We start from the raw sequence: 26,579 nt of genomic DNA, 5'->3' as shown, positions 1-26,579 counted from the left end.
CTGTAGTTTAACCTACCTATGAAATTGATGATTATTAGCACCTGCTTGGTATGCTTGGTTAAGCACAGACCTGACTCCAATCCTACAAAATCCATGACTTTGTGCAAGTGTAATAATGCTGGTAGTGTAGTCACACAATTTTGATTTTTTCTTGATTTGAGTTTTCTTCTGTTGACTCGCTTTGTAAATTGATAAAAAAAAATTAAAACACACACACATAAAATATTATATAATTTTTTTTTTAAAGCATTCTTGCTTTACAGCATTTCTTCACACCTGCCTAAAATTTTTGTACTGTAGTATATACAGCAGGTAAAATTTAAGTTTTGAACATGTCACCACTTTTCTAGGTAAATATATATTTCTAAAGGTGCTATTGACATGAAATTTTCACCACATGTCAGTAACAACCCATGTAATTTATACAAAGAAACCACAACAAATGAGTAGAGAAACTAAGTTATGTGTAATAAAATGGAATGACACAGGGAAAAAGTATTGAACACACTAACTGGAATGTATTTTACTTTACAAAATCTTTTGTTGGTAATGGCCGCTCCAAGACACCTCCTGTATAGAGAAACTAGTCGACTGCATTGCTCACGTGTGATTTTGGCCCATTCTTCCACACAAATAGTCTTTAAAACTTGAAGGTTCCGTGGGCCTGTTCTATGAACTCTGATCTTTAGTTCTTTCCATAGATTTTCTATTGGATTCAAGTCAGGTGATTGGCTGGACCATTCTAGCAGCTTTATTTTGATTATTTTAAACCAATTGAGTTTCTCTTTTTCTTTGTTTGGGATCATTGTCTTGCTGAAATGTCCATGCTTGTTTCATCTTCATCATCCTGGTAGATGGCAACAGATTTTTAGCAAGAATGTCTTGGTACATTTTTCCATTCATCCTTCAATGATATGAAGTTTGCCAGTACTGTATACTGAAAAATGGCCCCACACCATGATGCCCCCACCTTCAAATTTCACTTTTATGATGGTGTTTTTGTTGTGCAGTGCCTTTTAACCTCCAATGGTGTGTATTATGGCATCCAAAGAGTTTAATTTTGATCTCATCTGACCAGACTATATTCTCCCAATATTTCACAGGCTTGTCTAAATGTTGTACAGCAACTTTAAATGTTGTACAGCAAACTTTAAACAAGTTTCAACATGCTTTTTCTTCAGCAATGGAGTCATGCATGGTGAGCGTGCATACAGGCCATGACAGTTGAGTGCATTACTTCTTGTTTTCTTTGAAACAATTGTACCTGCTAATTCCAGGTCTTTCTGAAGCTCTCCACAAGTGGCCCTTGGACAACTCTTCTGAATCTTTTCACTGTTCTGTCAGAAATCTTGCGAGGAGCACCTGGTCGTGGTCGGTTTATGGTGAAATCATGTTCTTTCCACTTCTGGATTAAGGCCCCAACAGTGCTCACTGGAATATTCAGAAGTTTAGAAATCCTTCTGTAACCAATGCCATCCGTATTTTCTTTCTCGAACATCACGGGACACAGAGCCACAGTAATTACTGATGGGTTATATAGGTATCACTGGTGATTGGACACTGGCACACCCTATCAGGAAGTTCAACCCCCTATATAATCCCTCCCCCTTGCAGGGATACCTCAGTTTTTACGCCAGTGTCTTAGGTGATGGACGTGTAAAGATGTCCTGTGCTGAGCTCCAAAGGGAATATCCTAAGATCCTATACTGGGGCAAGCCAGGCGAACCGGATCCATTCAAAGTGTCTTTTCATGGCTGAATTGAATGGTACCCGGGCCTCGTGTCCGAAGAAACTAGGTTTTACCCGTAATGCTTCTCTTTTTAGAGAGCTGGACCCCGCAGATCAGAAAATGGCTTTAAACTTCCTAATTTCTGGCGAGGTGCTTTACGGTCCCAGAACTGTTGGATCCCCCTACTGATGGGGGCCCCAGTCTCTGACGGTTTTTCAAACGGAGCCCACCGTGAGAGGTGAAGATTGGGTCTGTGTAAACAGCACCCTGCGGCTGGATAAGGTAAGAGGAGATTCCACAGAATTTTTGAGTTCTAGTGGCTTTTCTCCTTTAAGGTAAATGCATGCTATGCCTATTGTGACCACCGGGGGCTGCCAAGAGCACAAACCTACACATGCTGACTGACTGTCTCAGGTGTTCAGTGCTGATTATGTCCCAGCATCTCAAAGTAGGCTGCAAGCAGGTAAGGTGGAAAGGGGGATTTCTCAGGTTTGAATGTTCCCCCCAGGCTAGAGAGGGGCCACAGGGGTCTAGAAAGTGGTTATACCACCCGGGCTCTGCGGCCTAATGGCCACCATCTCTGAAGATAGCCGTTCAGGCAGATCTTGTTACCAGTCTCCCTCCCCCCCCCCCCCCCCTCCTCCATCCCCAGCCTTTTCTCCAGAAGCATGACAGGAGAGTCGGCAGTGCGGGAAGCGCTCGTTTTTTTTCAAAACTCGAGGGGGGGGGGGCGGTAGAGGAGGGGGCGGGACGTCAGCACAGAGTGTTTAGACTCCCACTCAGGCCAGCTGCAGGCTATTAAAGGCACTCTGTACAGGTGCACTCAGCCTTCTGAGAGACACAGAGCTGACGGTCGCATGTAAGGTGGGACACAGGCATTCTCCTAGGCAGCATTTACTGAAGTAACACCAGACTGAGCATTGGGTAGCAAGGCTTTTAGCCAGACTACATCGCTCAGCGGGCAGTGTTCATTTGTATACCTCACACCTTGTTGCTTTGCACTATGGGTAGAAGAGGTTCAAGCACCCCAGGAACCAGAGACACTAGGGGATCTCGTTCAGGTTCTGAGGGCCCCCTGTCGGCAGCATCCTCCCCCCCCTAAAGATGGGCCAGAGACGGCTAGCCAGGGAGAGCCATCGGGGTCAGGGGCTACACCTGCTTCTGGCACTTCAGCCCCTGTATATATTACACAAGAGGTTTTTTCCTCAACCATTAATGGTCTAGAGGAAAGATTAATGGCCGTGATTACGTCTTCACTCAGTGGAAGAAAACGCACTAGGCTTTCCTCTGTTCCCCAAGACCCTCAGACAGAGGAGCTCTGGGATAAAGGAGATGAATCCCTTTCAGAGGATCGGGATGGGATGGATGATTCCTCTTCCGAGGATTCAGGTGGAGAGGGACCCTCTGCGACTTCCCAAGAGGAGAAAGTCTTAGTGCAGATCCTCACTGGATTGGTCCACTCCACATTTAAGTTGCCCATACCTGAAACTGCTAAAGAATCCTCTTCTGCTTTGGGGTCACTGAAACCTTTCCAAGCAGCACATGCTTTTCCTGTTCATACTTTACTTGAAAAGCTTATTTATTCTGAGTGGGATCACCCAGACAAACGTTTTTTTCCGCCGAGAAAGTTTTCAACACTTTATCCGATGGAAGAAAAGTTTATTAAAATGTGGGGAATACCGGCTATTGATGCCGCCATTTCCTCCGTAAATAATAGCCTGACTTGTCCTGTAGACAATGCTCAGATGCTCAGGGATCCTGTAAATAAAAGGATGGAATCCCTATTGAAGGATGTTTTCTCCTTAGCAGGATCAGTGGCCCAACCTGCAGTAGCAGCGATTGGAGTCTGTCAATACTTAAGAGACCATGTTAAGCAGGTCATCAAAGTATTACCTGAACAGCAGGCCCAGGGGTTTGCTAACCTTCCAGCGGCCTTATGCTTTGTGGTTGACGCCATTAGAGATTCTATCGTGCAAACCTCCCGTCTTTCACTGGGGTTGGTGCATATACGTAGAATCCTATGGTTGAAAAATTGGTCAGCCGAAGCACCATGTAAGAAGCTACTGGCTGGGTTTCCATTTCGTGGTGCAAGGTTGTTTGGAGAGGACTTGGATAACTATATCAAGAGAATCTCTTGTGGGAAAAGCACTCTCTTACCTGTCAAGAAGAAGAGTAAGCGTCCCTCTTTCAAACGGACTCTTTCCCCAGCGCCGGGGGCTTCAGCCTCCAGGCAGTCTCGACGGCCGCCTCCATCGGGGTTCAGAGACAAGATTCAACCCCAGGGACAAAAGAAGTCCTGGGGAAAGAAGCCTACTAGGCAAAACACTAAGACCTCTGCATGAGGGGGCGCCCCCGCTCACTCGAGTGGGGGGAAGACTGCGACAGTTCTCAGAGCTCTGGCACGAGGACTTCCAGGACAGATGGGTAGTCTCCACGGTAACCTTAGGGTACAAGCTGGAGTTTCAGGAATTCCCTTCTCCTCGGTTCCTCAGATCAAATGTTCCCAGAGACCCAGAGAAGAAGCAGTCGCTCCTTCTAGCGTTAGAGCGACTTTTGTCGCAGGAGGTCATTATGATAGTTCCCGCAAAGGACCAGGGATTGGGCTTCTATTCCAACCTTTTTACGGTCCAAAAGCCAAATGGTGATGTCAGGCCCATTTTGGACTTAAGGGATCTGAACCGATTCCTAAGGATTCAATCCTTCCGCATGGAATCAATTCGAACAGTAGTTCCCACCCTGCAGGGAGGAGAATTTCTGGCATCAATAGACATCAGAGATGCATATCTGCATGTGCCCATTTTTCCTGCTCAGAAGTTTCTGCGCTTCGAGGTAGGAGGGCGCCATTTCCAGTTTGTGGCTCTGCCTTTTGGGATAGCCACTGCACCTCGAGTGTTCACAAAGATCTTGGCTCCTCCTCTGGCCAGATTGAGGGCTCAGGGTATAGCTGTCATAGCATACCTAGACGACCTGCTCTTGATAGACCGGTCGGTAGCCTCTTTGAATGGAAACTTGAGGACCACGGTCAGGTATCTAGAACACCTGGGTTGGATCCTCAACTTAGAAAAGTCTTTCCTAAAACCAGTAAGAAGACTGGAGTATTTAGGTCTGATTATAGATACAAGCCAGGAGAAAATATTTCTACCCCAGGCAAAGATCACTGCTTTGAGAGAGCTGATTCTGACAGTAAGGACCAAGAAGGGTCCCTCAGTCCGCCTTTGTATGAGGCTACTAGGGAAGATGGTGTCTTCATTCGAAGCAGTTCCCTATGCTCAGTTTCACTCAAGAATGCTGCAACACCGTATTCTGTCGACCTGGAACAAGAAGGTTCAGGCATTAGACTTTCCGATGCACCTGTCGCATGCGGTGTGTCAGAGCCTCAATTGGTGGCTCATACCCGAAAACCTGCAGAAGGGGAAATCCTTTCTACCGGTTACCTGGACGGTGGTAACAACAGATGCCAGTCTGTCAGGTTGGGGAGCAGTTCTGGAACAGGCTGCGGTCCAAGGGGTATGGTCCAAGACAGAGAGGACCTTACCCATCAACATTCTGGAGATCCGGGCAATACATCTAGCTCTAAAAGCCTGGACTATCAGGCTACAGGGTTGTCCGGTCAGGATCCAGTCCGACAATGCCACAGCAGTGGCTTATGTCAATCATCAGGGAGGCACCCGGAGCCGAGCTGCTCAAAAAGAGGTGAACCAGAACTTAGTCTGGGCAGAGATGCATGTGCCATGCATATCGGCAGTTTTCATCCCGGGAATAGAGAATTGGCAGGCGGACTATCTAAGTCGCCAGCAGTTACTTCCAGGGGAATGGTCTCTGCATCCCGACGTGTTTTGGGCCATATGCCAAAGATGGGGGGTTCCAGATGTAGATCTCTTTGCATCCCGATTCAACAAAAAGATAGACAGATTTGTGGCAAGGACAAAAGATCCTCTTGCATGCGGGACGGATGCCTTGGTGATTCCGTGGCATCGGTTCTCACTGATTTACGCATTCCCCCCTATTCTGCTACTACCACGACTCCTTCGCAGGATCAGGCAGGAAAGGAAGTCGGTACTTCTGGTGGCCCCCGCTTGGCCCAGAAGGACTTGGTATGCAGAAATAGTAAGGATGACGGTGGGTTCCCCGTGGACCCTACCGGTACGCCCAGACCTGTTATCTCAGGGTCCAGTGTTGCATCCTGCCTTACAAACGCTAAATTTGACGGTTTGGCTATTGAGACCCACGTTCTGAAGAGTCATGGGCTCTCAGGTCCTGTCATATCTACCTTGATTAATGCAAGGAAGCCAGCTTCCAGGATGATTTATCATAGAGTCTGGAAAGCTTATATATCCTGGTGTGAATCCAGGGGTTGGCATCCCAGGAAATATGTCATAGGTAGAATCCTTGATTTTCTACAGATGGGATTAGAGATGAAGCTGGCCTTGAGTACAATCAAGGGCCAGGTTTCTGCTTTATCAGTATTATTTCAACGGCCACTTTCTTCGCATTCTTTGGTCCGAAACTTTATGCAGGGGGTGATGCGTCTTAATCCTCCGGTTAAACCGCCCCTAAACCCCTGGGACTTGAATTTGGTCCTGGCTGTGTTACAGAAACAGCCTTTTGAACCAATAAGTCAGATTCCTTTGGTCTTGTTGACAAGGAAATTAATTTTTCTGGTGGCCATCTCTTCTGCTAGAAGAGTATCAGAATTAGCAGCTCTTTCCTGTAAGGAGCCTTATTTGATTATACACAAGGATAGAGTGGTACTACGCCCTCATCCTAGTTTTTTACCGAAGGTGGTTTCTGATTTTCATTTAAACCAAGACATTGTTCTACCTTCCTTTTTTCCAGATCCCTGTTCTCTGGAAGAGAGATCTCTACATTCGTTGGATGTAGTAAGAGCAGTTAAGGCCTATCTAGGGGCAACTACTCGGATCCGCAAGACGGATGTTTTGTTTGTGCTGCCAGAGGGCCCCAATAGAGGACAGGCAGCGTCAAAAGCTACCATTTCTAAATGGATTCGACAGTTGATCATTCAAGCTTACGGTTTGAAACAGAAGATTCCTCCATTTCAGATCAGGGCACATTCCACAAGGGCTATTGGTGCTTCTTGGGCAGTGCATCACCGGGCCTCTATGGCTCAAATCTGCAAGGCCGCAACCTGGTCTTCAGTTCATACATTCACCAGATTCTATCAGGTAGATGTGAGAAGGCATGAGGATATCGCCTTTGGGCGTAGTGTGCTGCAGGCAGCGGTACAGGGTCCTCAGGTCTGATTGCACCCTACTTGGTCGTGGTTCCCCCCCCTCAGGTAGCATTGCTCTGGGACATCCCATCAGTAATTACTGTGGCTCTGTGTCCCGTGATGTTCGAGAAAGAAAATAGGATTTTTTAAAACGGCTTACCTGTAAAATCCTTTTCTTTCGAAGGACATCACGGGACACAGAGGTCCCGCCCCTCTTCTAATACACTATATTGCTTGGCTACAAAACTGAGGTATCCCTGCAAGGGGGAGAGATTATATAGGGGGTTGAACTTCCTGATAGGGTGTGCCAGTGTCCAATCACCAGTGATACCTATATAACCCATCAGTAATTACTGTGGCGCTGTGTCCCGTGATGTCCTTCGAAAGAAAAGGATTTTATAGGTAAGCTGTTTTAAAAAATCCTATTTTTTGCAACAATAAGGTTGCAAAGGTCACGAGAGCTCTTTGCTTTTGCCCATCGTAAGATGTTTCTTGTGTGACACCTTGGTACTGAGACCCCTTTTTTATAGGCTTTTTATCAGTTAAGACCGAACCAACTGATATTAATTTGCACTGACAAGGGGAAGGATTGCTTTCTAATTACTGATCGATTTCAGCTGGTATCTTGGCTTTATGTGCCTTTTTTGCTCTTCCCTTTCTTCATGTGTTCAATACAATTCCCTGTGTCATTCCCTTTTTTTTTGTTTTTTATTTTTTGTTTTTTTACACATAACTTAATTTCTGAACTTCTTTGTTTTGCTTTCTTAGTGTATGTATGGCTTGCATGGGTTGTTAGACATGTGGTGAAAATTTCATGTCAATAGCACCTGTAGGAATATATTTACCTAGAAAAATGGTGACGCGTTCAATACTTATTTTAACCGCTGTATTTGGCAAACAGTTGCAGTTTGAAAATGTATGCAAGTAGGAGTTTTATTTTCTTAATATGCTTGAGTAGTTATTAGTTTTTTTGTTTAAGTTTATAATTGTGTAAAAACACAGTATCTGTCTGTTTTCATGCAGGGGCGGCCTACATTTATTTAAATCTTGCTATGAACACAAAGCGGACTCTGCTAGTCTGTCTTCCGTACAGGACAATCTAAGTACGTGTTTCAGGTCATTGCCTTGGAAAGTTAAGAAGTCACCGGAGCAGCATGAGGGCCAGGCAGCTAGCAATTTTAGGAGTGGTCAGCAAGGGAATTTGAGCATAGGATTCCTTTATTTTTTTTTTTGTCAGAAGTTAGTAGAAAACAAAGTTCAATCATGCTGGGTAAAACGTAAGCAAGACTTTTTCATAACGTGCACATCCATTTTCCTGTTAATGTTTGGAGGAGTCATGTTTGTTTTCTTGTTACAGATTAAAGGTTCCTGGTCAAGTAAAAGAGGGAAGGAAAACTATAATCCATATAGCTATGGCAATGTTTTCACAAACTGCTGTGCCGCTGTTTGTGGACCATTGAATCCAAGGTAAGCATTTGGAAAGGTTTCCTGATTTTAATGAAGACATGCCAGAAAATAAATCACTTGTTGCAGCCCTTAAGAAAAGATAGGATTGAAGTGTAGAGTTGGGCTGATCCTTCCGTTCCCAGCTATGTGCTGAAGAGTATGTGTGCATGTCTAGTGATAAAAAAAGAAAACAAACATACATCAGCTTTGAGAATATAGCCACGGTGTGTAAAGGGTTGTCCAAGTATCTGGCCCAGTAGAGTTGGAGGGGAAGGATAGGTTAAAAAGAGCAGTGAAGGCAGGTGACTGTTCTTTTAAAAGTGATAACCATGGACCAGTTGGAGGATTTTGGTATATGTACACACAATTATGAGTTGTTGTCGTCATATTTGATCATATCTGCTTCATCTAACTTGATTCATTGGAGATGACTTCATATTGCCTTGCATTCATCTAGTCAGAAATGCAGATCAGACATGTCGAGACTTATTTTTGGTGTGGAGTATGTTCCTGATTGCGCAGATGTATATTGAGCAATACAGTTCTTATGGGGTCTGAAATTATTATTATTATTATATATTTTTAAATAATATCAGTTTGTTCTTACAGCCTAACTCTGGGCAAAAAAAAATTCTCCCATGCAGTGGGGCTGCGCCCACACTGCATGGGTTAACTGCTCATTTTTGTCTGGTACAGGGGTCTCCAAACATTTAAAACAAAGGGCCAGTTAACTGTCCTTCAGTCTTTAAGGGGCCAGACTGTGGGCAGCGGGAGTAAACAATGCCTCATCCTTGGTTCTAGAGAGAGGAATAATGTGTCCCATTGTTGGTATTCAGAGGAGGAATAGTGCTCTAACATTGGTGTCCGTGGAAGGATTAGTGCCTCATCATTGGTGTGTCTGGGATTAACCCCTTCCCGCCGAGCCTACGCAGATATGCAGCCTCGGCTTTAGGGGGTTATACCAGCATGATGCCCACAGCTGTAGGCATCATCCCGGTACTGTTTTTTAGAGCGGGCGATCAGCTTTCCAGGGATAACAACCGATGTGGCTAAAAGCTGCTCGGTTATTGTCCCGGAGGAGTGGGAGGGGTCATTATCCCCCCTCCTGCTGCCTTCCGACGCTCTTACCGGGCTTCCCGCCCCACCGGGAGACCCGATCCTCGATCCGCCACTTCCAGCGGCTAGAGACAGACGGGTACAAAGCCGGAAACGGCTTCGTTCCAGTCTTTTCTCTGTAAACACGGAAGTGACGTCACAACGTCACTTCCTGTTTACTCAGCTGCCAATGGCGCCGTTTTTTAAAAAATATACAGTATTCAGAATTGCCGTTTTCGGCGATCTGAATACTTTGAAGTGCAAAGGAGGGATCGGGAGTCTTTTAGACCCCCTATCCCTCCAAAAAGAGTACCTGTCACAAGGGATGTTTTTTTAAAACACAATGTAAAATAATAAACATGAAAAAAAATTTAAAGCGCCCCCACGAGCTCGCGCGGCAAAGAAAAAGCATACGGAAGTTGCGCTCGCATATGTAAACGGTGTTCAAATCACACATGTGAGGTATCGCCTTAATCGTCAGAGCGAGAGCAATAATTCTAGCACTAGACCTTCTCTGTAACTCTAACCTGGTAACCGTTATTTTTATTTAAAATGACACCTATGGAGATTTTTAGGTACCGTAGTTTGTCGCCATTCCGAGAGTGTGCGCAATTTTAAAGCATGACATGTTTGGTATCTATTTACTCTGCGTAACATATTTCACATTATACAAAAAATTGGGCTAACTTTACTGTTTCATTTTTTTTTTTTTTAAACTAATGAAAGTGTCTTTTTCCCCAAAAAGTTGCATTTAAAAGACCGCTGCACAAATACCGCGTGACATAAAATATTGCAACAATCGCCATTTTATTCTCTAGATTCTCTGCTAAAAAATATACATAATCTTTGGGGGTTCTAAGTAATTTTCTAGCAAAAAATACAGATTTTAACTTGTAAACACCAAATATCAGAAATGGGATTAGTCATGAAAGGGTTAATGGTGCCTCATCATTGGTCTCTATGAGAAATGTGCCCTTTCATTGGTGTCTGTTGGAGGAATGGCACCCTGTCATTGGTGTCTGTGGGATTCATGCTGCCCCGTCATTGGTGCCTGTGGGATTCATGCTGCCCCGTCATTGGTGCCTGTGGGATTCATGCTGCCCCGTCATTGGTGCCTGTGGGATTTATGCTGCCCTGTCATTGGTGTCTGCGGGAGGAATGGCATGGCGTCCCAAAGTCCAGGTAAAGGCAAGCAAAGGGAGACCGTTTGGAGACCACTGGTCTTAAAGGATTGGAGAACAGCGATATTCTTACCTGATCCTCCCTGCACAATTCTGGTCCCCTTGGCTCCTGTACCCCCTGTGGTCTTGTGCAGTGGACTGTTCCTGACATCCTGCACATACACCTGCTCTGGACAAGAGGATGTGAGGACTTCTTCACTGGATTGTGGGGGAGCACTGTTTGGAGGATTGGGTGAGGATGCAGCTTTCTCCTCTTCTCAGGACAGAACAAGCAGTTGACGCGTGCAGTGTGGGCACAGCCCAATTGGGAAAACTTTTTTTTTTTTGCCTGCAGTTGAGCTTTAAATACAAACCATTTTTTTCCTGAACGCATTCTGCCTTTGACTTGCCTCTTAGACGAGACTCATGTACGTGAACGTTAACAGATTTATAAGGAAACCTCTATTCTCAATAACTAACATTGTCTTTTGGCTGTTCTACTGTTTTCCTGATTATTGAAATATTAAACTCTGAATCTTAATACTTTGTTTTTGCTTCCTTTTTAATTTTTTAATTTTTTTTTTTTTTTGTCGGACAAGCCTAATTGATCGCAGAGGAATTATAGAAGCTGATATGGCACAATCGGTCGCACCATCAAATGGATTGACTATGTATGGTTCTACTCAGTCACAGAGCAGCATGGTAAGACTTCCTCTCCTATATGATCTATGTAATGTGACAGAATAATACTGCAACGAATATGGACTTTCTGTGACATTTGTGCTCTTTTTTTTTTTTTTTTTTTTCTTTCCTTCCCCCTTTTTCCCTTGTAACCAGTTTTTGCTAGTCCAGTATAAATTGGAAACTTTTCTAAAAGGCAAAGTCATTCTCAATTAGTGATGAGCTCAGGCTTGCTCAGACATGAGTCCCCCTGAGCTCCTGCCACAAAGCTGTCAGTCGACCACCAGTCATAGGCTATGGAGGCATTCCCCACCCCGCAGCTCCATGTATGTAAGGTGTGTGCCTGTGGTTGCGGGGCAGGGATTGCCTCTGTTGCCTAGGATTGGATGTCTGCTTTGACGGCTTCCCAGCGGGATAGCTCAGGCAAGTGCGGACTTGTGTCCAAACCCACTTGAGCTCATCTCTTTTCTCAAGTATTGCACAAAGCAATGGGGTCTGGATCACTTTATTCTGATGCCTTCCTTAGCACTACAAAAAACCTATATAGCCAGTGCTATTAAGAATTGGAGTTGAGAGGCAAATGTTTACGTTTAATATTTACATCTCATTCAGTTTAAAGTTGAGCATCAAGAACACCTGAGACTCAATTCATACTACCATTTCAAATCCAGAATTTGAGTAATATGACAAAGCATAGTAATATTTGTACGAACTTGTAAAATTACATTCATATTTACTTACTGCATGTCTTGCGCATGGATGATACTGGATCATTTTTAACTTAAATTGACACTAAAATGCAGGTTTAGAAAATTTTAATTCTATTCAAGTATGTATTTCTAACTCAAAGTACTTTTTATTGCTCTTAGCCTCCTCTGAATCTCCAAATTCCTCTTTTTTTTTTTTTTTTTTTTTTCCCTGCTGTGATCTGACTTCTGTTAGAGGGTGTCTGCGTTCCATGGTCCCACTGCTTGTTGCCAAGTTCACTTGTTTGCTCCCAAGATGGACTATGAAATTTGTAGTATGCCTAGAGCAGTGCACATGACCACAAAAAACATGCATTGCTCGTTCTAAACAGAAGTGCGAGGGAAAAGGAGAGGTTTGGGGGCTCAGAGGACTTTGCAAGGAGGCAGAAAAACAGACATTATTTCATGAAAAATTACAGGGCCATGAAGAAGTGGATGTGTATGGTTTTATTTTTGGAGAGTAAGAATATCCTTTAGTGTCGCTTTAATGGAAAATTGGTTCCGCACAAATCTTTGCCGTTGTAAACAATATGTCTTGATGTTTGTTTGAAGCCGTCCCTTCAAACCTAATACCGTTATTTTATACTGGTAATGGTAAAGTTGGATGATATGGAGCGATTTAAGAATCTTTAACCACTTCAGCCCCGGAAGGATTTACCTCCTTCCTGACCAGAGCACATTTTACAATTTGGCACTGTGCGGTTTTAATTGGTAATTGCGCGGTCATGTAGTGCTGTACCCAAACGAAATTTGCGTCCTTTTTTTCCCCCCACAAATAGAGCTTTCTTTTGGTGGTATTTGATCACCTCTGCGGTTTTTATTTTTGCACTATAAACGAAAAAAGACCGAAAATTAAAAAAAAAAAAATTTCTACTTTTTGCTATTAAAAAATAATACAATAAACTCATATTTATTCATACATTTAGGCCAAAAAGCATTCAGCCACATGTCGCGGGTAAAAAAAAAATAAATTCAATAAGCGTATATTTATTGGTTTGCGCAAAAGTTAGTGTCTACAAACTAGGGTACATTTTCTGGAATTTACGCAGCTTTTAGTTTGACTGCCTATCTCATTTCTTGAGGTGCTAAAATGGCAGGGCAGCACAATAGCCCCCCAAATGACCAAATTTTGAAAAGTAGACACCCCAAGGAATTTGCTAAGGGGCATGTTGAGCACATTGCATATTTTATTTTTTTGTCACAAGTGATTGTGTAAAAATGTATTGTAAAAATATATAAACTTGTGGCAAAATATATAATATTCCATGGACTCAACATGCGTATCAGCAAATCGCTTGGGGTGTCTACTTTCCAAAGAGGGGTCATGGGGGGGGGTACGCACAACATTAGAAGATTGTTACATATTACTCTGAACCCCCAAACATAAGTTTTATTTTTTTTTTTTTTTTTTAAACAAAGGACCTACAGATTAAAATGGTGGGTGTTGCAAAATTTTTTTCACACAGTATTTGCGCAGTGATTTTTCAAACGCAACTTTTTTTTTTTTAAATTTGAATGCACTAAAACACACTATATTGCCCAAATGTTTGATAAAATATAAAAGATGATCTTATGCTGAGTACATAGATACCAAACACAACATGCTTTAAAATTGCGTACAACCATGCAGCGGCAACAAAGTACATACATTTTTAAAAGCCTTTACAGGTTTACTGCCCTCGATCTGACGTTCACAGTGATATCTCACATGCATGGAGCAATTACTGTTTACATATGACACAAGACTGACGCTTGCATTCGTATTTGCGCGCAAGCACGGGGGGGGACAGGGGTACTTTTTTTTTTTTTTTTTTTTTTATTTATTATGCTTTTTTATTTTACTTTTTACACAGTTCCTATTTTTTAGTATCACAGAGAATGTAAATATCCCCTATGATAGCAATAGGTAGTAACAGGTACTTTTTTTTTTTTTTTTGACCCTAGATCTTGCCTCTGCCCTCAAAGCATCAGACCACACCAAGACCAGTGTGATAAGATGCTTTCCCAATTTCCCAATGGCGTTGTTTATATCCGGTGAAACCGAAGTCATGAAATGCTTGTAACTTCCGGTTTCTTAGGCCATAGAGGTGATTGAAGCCGCTCTGATCTTCGATCAGCTCTATGGTCAGCTGGTGGAGCCACTGGCTGCTTTATCAGGTTCCCCAGTGGGACAGGAGAGCCATAAAAAAACAAGGAAGATGCCGGGGGGAGGGGACGTTCCCTCCTGCCACTAGGATTGCATTTACATGTAAGCTGACCGCAGGTTAAAAAGAATGATACCAAGATGATACCTAAACTTGCAGGCATCATTCTGGTATAAACACTCAAATTCCAGCAACATACCAGTACGTTGCTGGTCCTTGTTGGGCATATATTGTAATGTTGTTGTTTGTGGTGTTTTTTTTTTTTTTTTTTTTTTTTTTTATTCATGCATCCTGTGGGCTGAACGAAAAAAAGAAATTGATCAGTGGGTATACCCACCATTAGAATACTGCCCTGCATCCACGCACTTCTAATGAGGGCATACATGCTCCATTTTTTTTTTTTTTTTTAACGGTAGTGGTGAAATCACCTCCTACAGCGCTGGAGTCGCTGATTTACGTATCATGAAAGCAAACGCTGTCGCTATCAAGATAAATCAGTGCTGCAGCTGAATGGCATACCTGGGAAGAAAATAGTCGTTAACAATAAAACACAGTAAACAGTAAAGTATAAAAGAATTACATACCTGAAAAGCAAACATGATAAAAAAAAATAGTAAAAAGAACAGAGCAATATAGAGAGGGCAATAGAGACAGCAATAAAACGACAACTATTTTTTGCTTTTTTATTTTATTTATTTTTTACACTTTTATTTGTAACTGTAAAGGTTCCAGGTTCGGGTCTCTCAAAATGCGATGGCATCTTTGAGACCCTGTGAAAGTGTGTCCTAGTCTGTGCAGTGCTGTACCCTATGCTAATACTCCACTAGTGTGTGGTAGCGTTCGAAACATTCACCAATGCAAAGACCAGGATGGTCAGGACAGGAGGGACAATAATAGCGGGTGTCGCGCCTATATCCGTGCTTGCTACAGACACGACATCTTCTTTGGAGTGATCGTTGGGTAGGGGTACCAGGGAGGACATACGGAAAATACCTCCCATGCAGCCGGCTTCCTGCATTTGCGTTGGGAACTTGGGGCACAGCACCGTCTGGAAACAGAAGGGCTGTGACGATTTCTTCTTGGAATTTAAGGAAGGATCCAGTTCGTCCTGACGCTTTGTATAGCACATAAGCGTTCAGCAGAGCCAATTGGAAAAAGTATACAGACACTTTTTTTTTTTATACCAGCGTCTGACCTTACAGGCAATTAAGTATGACGCCATCAACTGGTCGTTGAGGTCCACCCCTCCCATATTAAGGTTGTATTCGTGGACACAGAGGGGTTTCTCCACAACACCAGTCGCCATTTGAATTTGGACCGTCGTGTCTGTGTGAAGGGAGGACAGAACGAAAACATTCCGTGAATCCCTTCACTTCACTGCGAGCAAATTATTCTCCAAGCGGGCTCTCTCCCCCAGCCTAAACAAGTAATAAGGCGCAATGTGCAGATACCTCAAAGCGTAGTACCCAATAGTCCAGGGGCATGGATGTATGTACATATGTGTACACTAGTAGTGTGAAGTCACTACATCATCAGGGCAGCCACAAAGAAACCAAAAGCGAGTTCCAATAAGCTGAGAAAAAACAAGGAATAGGGGCGCCTCTGAGAATATATCATAAAACAATTTATTACAATCACAATATCCACTCACATGAAATAGGAGTCGTATACAGGAGCATGATCAGGGCTGAGGAGATGATGATGTGGGACTGTAGCCAGCAGCAGTTCCAGTAGCTGATACACAATCAAGTCCAGGCAGGGGTGCAGATGGCTGAGCACAAACACAGTCTGGTGTGATTCAGTGTTCTTGGCAGGTAGCCGGTGGAGAGGGGGAGATCAATCAGATACTGTCAAGGGTATCCGTGAGAGGAGGGGGGAAAAAAGTCTGGGCAGATGGCTGAGCCGTGCTGTATCTCCACAGCGTTCACACTGTCCCTGTGTGGTGGAGGGAGAGACATGGCTGTGTGTGTAGATCGAGAGCGAGGCTTGGAGTGCAGACACAGGCCGGCGCTGAGCCATGACGTCATCAACATGCGACGCGTTTCTTGCTAGCTGGCTATGGGTGGAAGAGATGCACGCATTCCTTTCTCAAGCATGGGTTTTCAAGACACGGAGGAGTTTGATATAGGCAGAACAGAGGGTGGGGCCAGAGCATAAATGGAGACACAAAAAAAAACACTAGGGGGAGGGGAGGGGACCAAAAGAAATATGAATTGGGGCAGTAAACCTTAAAGATGACTAACAACAACGAAAAACAACAAAGGCAGTGGTCTACGGACACTTATTTTTGTGCTTTTTTTTCCATATTCCCCAGTAAAATATATATATATATATATATATATATATATATATATATATATATATATATATATATATATATATATATATATATATATATATATATATATATATCACAAAAATAAGTATGTGTCCGTATACCACTGCCTTTGTTGTTTTTCATTGTTAGTCATTTTTAATGTTTACTGCCCCAATTCATATTTCTTTTGGTCCCCTCCCCCTAGTGTTTTTTTCTGTTTCTCCATTTATGCTCTGGCCCCGCCCTCTGCCTATATCGGACTCCTCCGTGTCTTGAAAACCCATGCTTGAGAAAGGAATGTGGCTATCTCTTCCATCCATGGCCAGCTAGTTCAGAAACGCGTCGCAAGTTGATGACGTCACAGCTCGGCACCGGCCTGTGTCTGCACTCCAAGCCTCGCTCTCGATCTACACACGCGGCCATGTCTCTCCCTCCACCACACAGGGACAGTGCGAACGCTGTGGAGATACAGCACGGCTCAGCCGTCTGCCTGGACGTTTTTTCCCCCTCCTCCCACGGATACCTTTGTCAGTATCTGATCTCCCCCTCTCCACCGGACTGCAGTTACTACCTGCCAAGAACACTGAATCACACCAGACTGTGTTTGTGCTCAGCCATCTGCACGCCTGCCTGGACTTGATTGTGTATCAGCTACACTGGAACTGCTGCTGGCTACAGTCCCGCATCATCAGCTCCTCAGCCCTGATCATGCTCCTGTATACAACTTCTCTTTATTTCATGTGAGTGGATATTGTGATTGTAATAGTTTTATGATATATTCTCAGAGGCGCCCCTATTCCTTGTTTTCTCTCCCCCAGCCTAAGACGGGAAAATCTACAAGCTGATGGGGTAAGCCCCGGCGATTACATCACACAGTGCCACATGCGCCAATTCCATAATCAAACAAGTGACTAAAAAGTGTCACGCTTGTGTAATAATTGTCCACATACAAGTGGTACCCCTTTCTGAATAAGGGTGACAGCAAGTCCCACACAATCTTACCTGCACTCCCTATCTAGGTTGGGCAGTTCTCCAGCTCCACGTGAATTTTTCCCTTTACGTCATTCAGGACAGCCACTATTGAGAGATAGTCTCCTCCTCTTCCTGTAGGAAACACTGCGCCAGCCCATAAAACTCTCCCTTCCCCTGCCAGACCTCAGTTAATAGTGTTTCCTCCGGAGGGGAGACACTGTGCAGAGAACCAGGCTGATGCAGTCAGGGAGATAGTGGCCTCTCTCAAAACATCCCCAGGGGAGCAGGGGCTTCCAGCAATGGATGGCGGTACATACCCGCAAAACAGCAGCCACCTCTTCCTTGTCAAGCATGGCGTCAGGCTGTGGGGGCCCCCTATCGCGTCCACAGGGCTGCAGCAAGGAGGCCGCATTTTTTTGTTTGGAACGAACAGGCCGGACGACGTCATTTCCGGCGGAGGGCGGACGTCTACCTTTTAACCCGCTACTTCCGGTTCCGGGTCGTGGTGCTGATAGGGGGCCGGGCTCAGGCTGGAGTGAGTCGGTTTACACATGCAGACAGCGTGAGACTCTACACAGGCAACCACCTGCAGTCATGTCTGAGGCAGATGCTGCAGCTCATACGGACTCCAGCCTTCCGAAGGTAAGAGTTCCCTGGGGAGGGGTCCTCTCTACCTAGGATTGTCCCCCCCATGTACGGTTCCTTACTTAGAGGGGGGACAGACCCCCTGGGTGGTCAGGGGATGGGGGTGACTCAGATCCCTACAGGTGGGTCGGGTACACCCCCAGGGTTGTTTCCGTAAAAAAATCGCTGAATGTAATATGTTTTCTGTATGTATTTTCAGAAATCCACAGAAAAGACAAAGTCCACTCATGTCTCTAAAAAGAAATGTGCCTCTTGTAGGGACAGTTTAGGGGAAGCTTGGACCAAGGTTCTGTGTAAAGAATGCATAGACTCCTTGGTAAAGGAAAGGGACTCTGAACAGCAGTCCAGCTTGGCAGCCTCTGTAAAGGAGCTGTCATACACTTTTTCATCCTTTAAAACACTTTTTGAGAAATTTCAGCTTCCCCCTAATCCCATTCAGCAGGACACAACCCTGCCTCATGCTCAGGGCTCTGCTCCTGCCAGATCCACTAATATGGCTACGGCAGAAGAGGTTTCAGGCCCTTTCGGGGTGGAGCTTAGGCAACCAGACAGTGGCACTTTTGACTCCCATGAGGAATCAGAGGGAGAGGACCAGAACGGGGAGTCCAGGAAAACCTCCAGGTATAAATTGTCCCTAGAAGAGGTGGAAGACCTCCTAGGAGCAATATATACGACCCTCGGTATACACAAGGATAAAAAACCCCTCTCACTCCATGACCTTATGTTTAAGGGCTTAGGAGATCAAAAAAGTTTTCCCAGTACACGAGGTTCTGGTGGAGACGATTAAAAAAAGAGGGGCAGGATCCAGAAAGAAAGCCCTTTTTCTCTAGTTCCCTTAAGAGAAGATTTCCGTTTTCAGAGGATCCAGCGTCCATTTGGAATAAAAATCCCAAATCGGATGCGGCCTTCTCTCAGGTCTCTAGGCACACAGACCTGGCATTTGAGGATATGGGGGCCTTATCAGACGTCATGGACAAAAGGATAGACTCACTACTGAAAAAGACGTGGGACTCGACAGTCGGTAACTTAAAACCAGAAATGGCTGTTACTGTGGTAGCTCGCAATTTAGAACACTGGCTTTTCCAGATTCAGGAGCATATTGAAGCTGGCACGGCTAAAGAGACTATCCTAGCGTCTTTCCCCACGATTCTGCGAGGAATCGCATACATAGCAGACGCCTCGGCAGAGTCAGTCCGTATGTCAGCCAGATCAGCGGCCCTGGCTAACTCCGCCAGGAGTGCCCTCTGGCTGAAAACGTGGCCGGGCGACGCCGCCTCTAAGGTCAAGTTATGTGGGATACCCCTGACAGGTGACCTACTCTTTGGTCCTGGCTTAGATACAGTCTTAGACCGGACAGCAGACAAAAAGAAGTCCTTCCCACTCAAACGGAAAACCCCAACACAGAAAAAGAGGGGGTTTCGTCCGCAAAAGCGCAGGGAAGGGGGGACAGAAGAAAACCTGGGGCCAAAGAGGCAAGGGCAGAGGAGGGGCGATTTTTCGCCCTCCTGAAAGCCCAGAAAGATCAATGGCTCTCTAAAAACGGTGGGAGGAAGACTGGGGGCCTTCCTTCTACAGTGGGAGATCATCTCCCCCAATCGGTTCATCCTAGGGATCATAAGAAGGGGGTATCTCCTGGAATTCACAAGGCCCCCCTCACAAAGGTTCCTTGTCACGCAGCTTTCCAGCTGCACGACAAAAACCAAGGCCTTGTTAGACGCTCTGAAGGAGTTAGAACTACAAAATGTAGTTTGCAGAGTACCAAAGGGGGAGGAAGGAGAGGAGGTTTATTCCCATGTATTTATGGTAAAAAAAAACCCACAGGAAAATTCAGATTGATTTTGAATTTAAAGCCCTTGAACAGGTCAATTTGCTACAAAAGATTCCACATGGAGTCAATTTTTACGGTCAGGGCTCTGTTACCACAGAATTGTTTCATGGTGTCTCTGGACCTCAGAGAAGCGTATTTGCACGTCCCTATTGCAGAAACCTCTCAGTGGTTTCTCCGTTTAGCAATAAACCTGGGCGATGCAATACTGCACCTACAATTCCAGGCCCTGCCTTTCGGGCTATCCTCCTCGTCCCAAATATTTACCAAAATCCTGGCAGAGGCCATGGCCTTCCTGCGACTGCAGGGTGTGTAAGTTATAGCCTATCTGGACGACCTGCTCCTATTTGCAGTATCCCCAGAAAAATTGCTCAGGGATCTCGACCTAACAAAAAAAGGTACTGACAGGATTAGGATGGCTCCTGAACTTAGACAAGTCCAGGCTCATTCCTTCACAGCGCATTATGTACCTAGGATACCTGCTAGACTCGACACTCTTGAAACTTTTTCTTCCAAGAGAAAAAATTCTAAAACTAGACAGAGCAGTTTTATCTCTCCAGTGCAATCATCGGGTGTCCAAAAGGTCCTTAATGTCAACGCTAGGTCTGCTGACCTCTACTCTCCCAGCAGTGCAGTGGGCGGGATTACACTTTCGTCCCCTGCAGTTATACATACTAAGGGTATGGGACTACAGTCAGAAGGATCTAGACACCTTAGTACAGGTTCCCCATCAATTAAAGAGATCTCTTTGGTGGTGGAGGAAGGAAGCGAATTTGTCGCAGGGACGTCTGTGGCTTATCCCAGTTTCACGGATAGTAACCACGGACGCAAGTGGCAAAGGCTGGGGGGCGCATCTGGGATCCCTTCTAGCGCAGGGTGTATGGAGGGGAGACGAACTAAAAAGATCGCCCAATTGGAAGGAGCTGAGGGCGGTCGGCCTGGCCCTCAGGTTTTTAAAAAAAGAGGTCCAGGGCCACCATATACAGGTACGGTCAGACAACTCTTCTACCGTAGCCTATATAAACAAACAGGGAGGCACCAGAAGCGGAAGTCTCCTGGCCTTAGCAACAGACATCCTAAATTGGGCCGAGACCAACACTCTCTCACTCTCAGTGGTTTTTCTGAGAGGAGAAAGGAACGTTATAGTGGACTTTCTCAGCCGGAGGAGGCTGAGAGAGGGAGATTGGGCCCTCAACCAGGAGGTTTTCAATCTCATATCCAAAAAATGGGGACCCCCGGAAGTGGATCTTTTCGCTTCAAGAGACAATGCGAAAACCCCCTGTTTTTTCTCCCTAAATGCAGGAGAAGGGGCACTGGGGGTGGACGCATTAACACAGAATTGGCATTTCAAGACATGCTATGCCTTCCCCCCTCCGGTGTTATTACCGGCGGTTCTGAGGAAGTTCCAACTAGAGAACACCTCCCTCATTCTAGTAGCTCCACACTTGCCGAAAAGGGCATGGTTTTCAATTCTCGGTCAGCTAGCAGTGGAACCGCCCCTTTTCCTTCCACCTCAGGAGGATCTTTTCTTACAAGGTCCAATCCTCTGTCCACAGGTACACCAGTGGAAATTAGCGGCCTGGCTACTGAGGAGAGTATATTAAAATCTAAGGGATTTTCTCAGAAATTAATCTCCACCCTCCTCAACAGTAGAAAAAAGGAGACGCGTCAGATTTATAAAAAGGTCTGGCTCCTTTTCAACAAGTGGTGCATTGAAAACTCCTCAGTGCAGAGCCCCATAGCTGTTTCGGAGTTCCTACAGTGTGGAGCAGACAAAGGGTTATCCGTAGCTACCCTTAAAGCGGGGGTCCACCTATCTATCGTTTTGGTTTTTTTGAGTTAATTCACAAACTTTTCTTCTCAGCATTACATACTCACATATTGTGTGTAATATGTCCGCCTGTGTCAGATTTCGTCGGAAAGAATAACTTATATTATTCACTGCAGGCGGTTTCCATCTTCATTGTGGGCATTTGAAGCCCACAAGCATTTATTTCCTGGATGTGGTGAATGCTGTGCTCCCAGCATTCACCGCTCGTTCCCGCACATGCTCAGTGGCATCCCGGGAAGCCTGAGACTAGCTCCCAGGAGTCTGGGAGAGGCTAGAAACACACCTACTCCCACGGGAGGAGAACCAGGAAGTGCAAAGAAGAATAGAAAAATAAAAGGTAATTACGGCGATTTAAATTTTTTTAAACGGCATGTCAGCATCTAGGCAAGGAAGAGAATACATACAGATATTGTTCAAAATTTGGGTGGAACCCCGCTTTAAAAGCCAGGTGTCAGCACTTAGTGCTTATTTGGAGAAATCTTTGGCCACCAATCCATGGGTGGTCAGGTTCTTTAGGGCACTGTCCAGACAGAGACCTATCCGAGGTCCCCCCTTTCCCGGGTGGGATCTATCTTTAGTGTTGCAGAGCCTAACAGGAATTCCCTTTGAGCCCTTGGACAAATGTTTGTTAAAAGAGTTAACCTTAAAAACAGCATTTTTAGTGGCAGTGACAACTGCCAGGAGAGTCAGTGAAACTGAGGCGTTATCAATTAGACCTCCTTTTTGCGTTATTTTGCCAGATAGGATAGTCCTTAAGACTGATCCAGCATTTTTGCCTAAAGTGGCGTCAGGCTTTCACAGAAACCAGGAAATAGTCCTACCTTCATTTTGTCCCAACCCCTCAGGAGAAAGGGAACTGATATTTAATTTTCTAGATGTAAGGAGGTGTATCCTACAATACCTAGAGATGACTAAAACAATAAAAGTCTGATTCTCTATTTTGTTTTCCGGGTCCAGAAAAGGACTCAGAGCGTCTCGACGCACAATTGCCAGATGGCTTAGATTAGCTATTGGGCAGGCATATTCTTTAGCAGGGAAAGAGATCTCTATGGGCATAAAGGCACACTCTACCAGAGCCGTGGCAACTTCCCAGGCAGAGAAGGCTGGAGCAACGCCAGAGCAAATATGCAAGGCAGCGACGTGGTCCAGCTACTCTACTTTCGTTAAACATTACAGAGTGGACCTGGTGGCGGCAGGTGAGCAGGCTTTTGGGCGAAAAGTTCTGCAAGCTGTAGTCCCACCCTAACTGGTAAGTGCTCGATTATCCTCTCAATAGTGGCTGTCCTGAATGACGTAAAGGGAAAATTAAAGTTACCTACCGGTAACGTCTTTTCCTGTAGTCTTTCAGGACAGCCCTAGTTACCCACCCTAAGCTTGGGGGAGTCTTATTAAAGACCAGAACGCAGTATGATAATGATATTGAATGGTATATTATTAATGTGTTCTTGTGTCTCCCCAGCTGGCCGGAGGTGATCTTGTAAAAACTGAGGTCTGGCAGGGGAAGTGAGAGTTTTATGGGCTGGCGCAGTGTTTCCTACAGGAAGAGGAGGAGACTATCTCTCAATAGTGGCTGTCCTGAAAGACTACAGGAAAAGACGTTACCGGTACGTAACTTTAATTTTTTTCCCTTGTAAACCATAAAACTATATGTATAGCCTGTTGCCCTGTCACAGAGCTTATACATATTGATCCCATATCTGGCATGCTTGCTGGGAAGATGCTGTTTGAATGACAAGCGGCCAGAAAATGTAATCAGGGACTCCTCAACCCACACAACTTGATCGGGAATAAACAAGGCTGCAAACTATTGGTTGAAGTGGTTTACGCGGGGCTGAATTTTGTGGAGCCGATCGTATTCAGGGTCACCCAGAGGACAATGATTCTCATTGAAGTGCATAAATCGCAAGATCTGCTCGTATCTAGCCCTGGTCATGGAGGCAGACAACACGGGCATATGATGAATTGGGTCAGTGGACCAATATGACCGCAACTTTCACTCTTTTTAGTTATGCCATGCCTATGAGGAGAGAGAGGCCCAGAAAGGTCTTAAATTCGGAGACCGTGATAGGTCTCCAGTCTCTGGCACAGGTCAACTGGGGATTAGCGGAGATTAGATCTATAGAGCTCCTCCGTGAAAAACGGCGAATAAAAATCAAGTGATGTAAAATCAACTGTTTCTACCTGAATTCCGGGTTGGTCAGTGAATGGGGCAAGTACGGGTGCTGCAGAAGTAGTGGGCTCCCAATTCGGATTGGCAAATGCAGCAGGAAGGGCACTATGGGCTCAACGGCCTATCTTTGTCTTGGTGGCTGCGGGACACTAGTTTTGCTAGCCACCTCACCAGCTTGAACTGCACTTATGTGACTCACCACGTCACCACGTGATACTGCCGTGCTGGTTTGACTACGACCAGGGTGTACTAGGCCGCTGGTGTTTGCCAGTTCATCAGAAGGATGAGCGGCACTAGTGGCTCTGTGCTCAATACTGGATCATATTTTGAGCCTGTATTTGACAGATGGGTGACTTCCTCTTCACTCTCATCTGTCATGCTCAGAAACATGTAGGCCTCTTCACTAGTGTACCTTCGATTGGACATTGTGGCCTTTTAAATTTACTGGTACAACTAGTGAAACCCACAGGAAAAAAGAGCACCTGACTGTCAGCGACTGCTTCAAGCGCTACCAAAAAAAACTGTTTCGCAGGGATCAGGCCTGTCTCTGCGAACGCTGCAATTATGTGTTTTGTAAGTGACAGTAATCGATAGACACTGCACTTGGGTGCTAGCAGGTATCTGGGCTGATCCCACTAACGCTGCGTTTTTGGGAACCCTAAACTACTGGCGACGCTAGTATAGATCTGATCAGATATTGATCTGTTCAGACACTATACTACTAAGGGAGGTGTATTATGGTGTGTGTGCGTGGGTCTTAGCACTACTGGCACTAATCTGATGCTGCCTGGGGTGACCAGGCAGTAATATGGTAATCACTGGTGACGGGGTGAAAGGGTTAATTAGGGGGCAATCGGGGTTAAAACCTTTATTAGGTAATATATGGGGGTACCTGATGCTATAAAAAGCTGACGGTGAAACTAATCAACTAACTGGCTAACTAGCATCACCCGTGACTCTAACACGGCGATCAGAAAAAAGATCTATCAGTGACACTGAGACGGGGTGAAAGGGTTAACTGGGGGGGCGATCAAGGGGTTAAACCTTTAATTGGGGCCATTTGGGGGGCACCCTAGACCTAACGGGGCCTACTATTAATTGCCCTAACACTGATTAAAGTCACAAGTGACACCAATGCAGCGATCAGTGAAAAATTTGAAAACTGCAATTGGTGACACAGTGACAGGGAGTGAAGGGGTTAACTGGGGGGCGATCGGGGTTGTGGGGGGGTGACAAGTGTACCTACGTGTATTGGTGTTAGTGTAGTGTGCAACTCACGGTAAGATGTTCTCTCTACCCTCTCTAGAACGGAAAATAATTGCAGAGGGAGATGACATCACTTCCCCTGTCTGTGTTTATACTTACGGATAGGGAAAGCATTTTCATTTGCCAAAACTGATTAGCAGGTCCAGACCAGAAATCATTGACCTGAAGACTGATTGGTTCTGCTACGAATCCAAATGTTGCGGGGCTGCGCGGCCATGAGCGATGTACGGTACGTGATTATGTGCGCCCTTGCCACTTTGCAAATGTATATCGGCGTGAGCTGGTCGGCAAGTGGTTAAGTAAAATATAACAATTATATAGTTTATTATAATTTACTATACTGTGTGTGTAGATAGATAGAGAGAGAGAGAGAGAGAGATATGTATAGAGATATAGATAGATATATCTATCAGTCCTGAAGTGTGTGTGTGTGTGTGTGTGTGTGTATATATATATATATATGTATAAACATTTTACACACATACTCTGATCAGCTATACCTTTTTATATGGCCATCCACCTAATATTGAGTAGGCCCCCCTTTTACCGCCAAAACAGCCCTGACCCGTCAAGGCATGGGCTCCACTAGACCCTCTGAAGATATGCTATGGTATCTGGCCCCAAGCCATCAGTAGCAGGTCCTTTTGAGACCTGTAAGTTACAAAGTGGGGCCTTCATGGATCGGAGTTGGTTTTTCTAGCACACCCCATGGATACATTCTTGGATTGAGATCTGGAGAATTTGTGGCCAAGTCAACACTTCAAACTCCTTGTGTTCCTCAAACCATTCTTGAACCATTTTTGCAGTGTGCCAGAGCGCATTTTCATGCTAAAAGAGGCCACTGCCTTCAGGGAATGCTGTTTCCATTAAGGTGTGTACTTGGTCAGCAACAATGTTTATGTAGGTGGGTATGTATCAAAGTAATATCCACATGAATGGCAGGACCCAAGGTTTCCCAGCACAACATTACCGAAAGCCTCACACTGCCTCTGCCAGCTTGCTTGCTTCCCATACTACATCCTAGTGCTATCTCTTCCCCAGGTAAACGCCCACTCACCCGGCTATCCACATGATGTAAATGAAAAAGTGATTTATCAGACCAAGCCACCTTCTTTATTACTCTGTGGTTCAGTTCTGATGCACACGTGCCCATTGTAGGCACTTTTGGCTGTGGACATGTCAGCATGGGCCCCGGTCTGGTTTGTGGCTACTCAGCCCATACACTACAAACTGTGACGCCTGTTTTTTTTCTGTTTTTTTTTTTTTTTTGTTTTTGTTTTTTTTTCTGCTGTCAACTTCAGCGACAACTTGTTAACTTGCCT

The 26,579-nt window shown here is 45.0% G+C and overlaps 1 protein-coding gene across 5 annotated transcripts in view; it reads left to right on the top strand.

Annotated features, from left to right (window-relative positions):
* The window catches only part of ZDHHC14 (zDHHC palmitoyltransferase 14), a 179,684-nt gene that overhangs the window by 111,755 nt on the left and 41,350 nt on the right, over positions 1 to 26,579 (top strand). For all 5 annotated transcript variants that reach the window (XM_073627904.1, XM_073627900.1, XM_073627903.1 and 2 more), the window contains 2 exons: positions 8,317 to 8,426; positions 11,260 to 11,362. In XM_073627904.1, the coding sequence (XP_073484005.1) occupies positions 8,317 to 8,426; positions 11,260 to 11,362 (213 nt within the window). The remainder of the gene's footprint in view (positions 1 to 8,316; positions 8,427 to 11,259; positions 11,363 to 26,579) is intronic.

This window comes from Aquarana catesbeiana, linkage group LG04 (genome assembly GCF_042186555.1).
Source record: "Aquarana catesbeiana isolate 2022-GZ linkage group LG04, ASM4218655v1, whole genome shotgun sequence".
Taxonomy (NCBI): domain Eukaryota; kingdom Metazoa; phylum Chordata; class Amphibia; order Anura; family Ranidae; genus Aquarana; species Aquarana catesbeiana.
The sequence above is the reverse complement of the archived record's forward strand: the minus strand, read 5'-3'. Positions and strand labels throughout refer to the sequence as shown.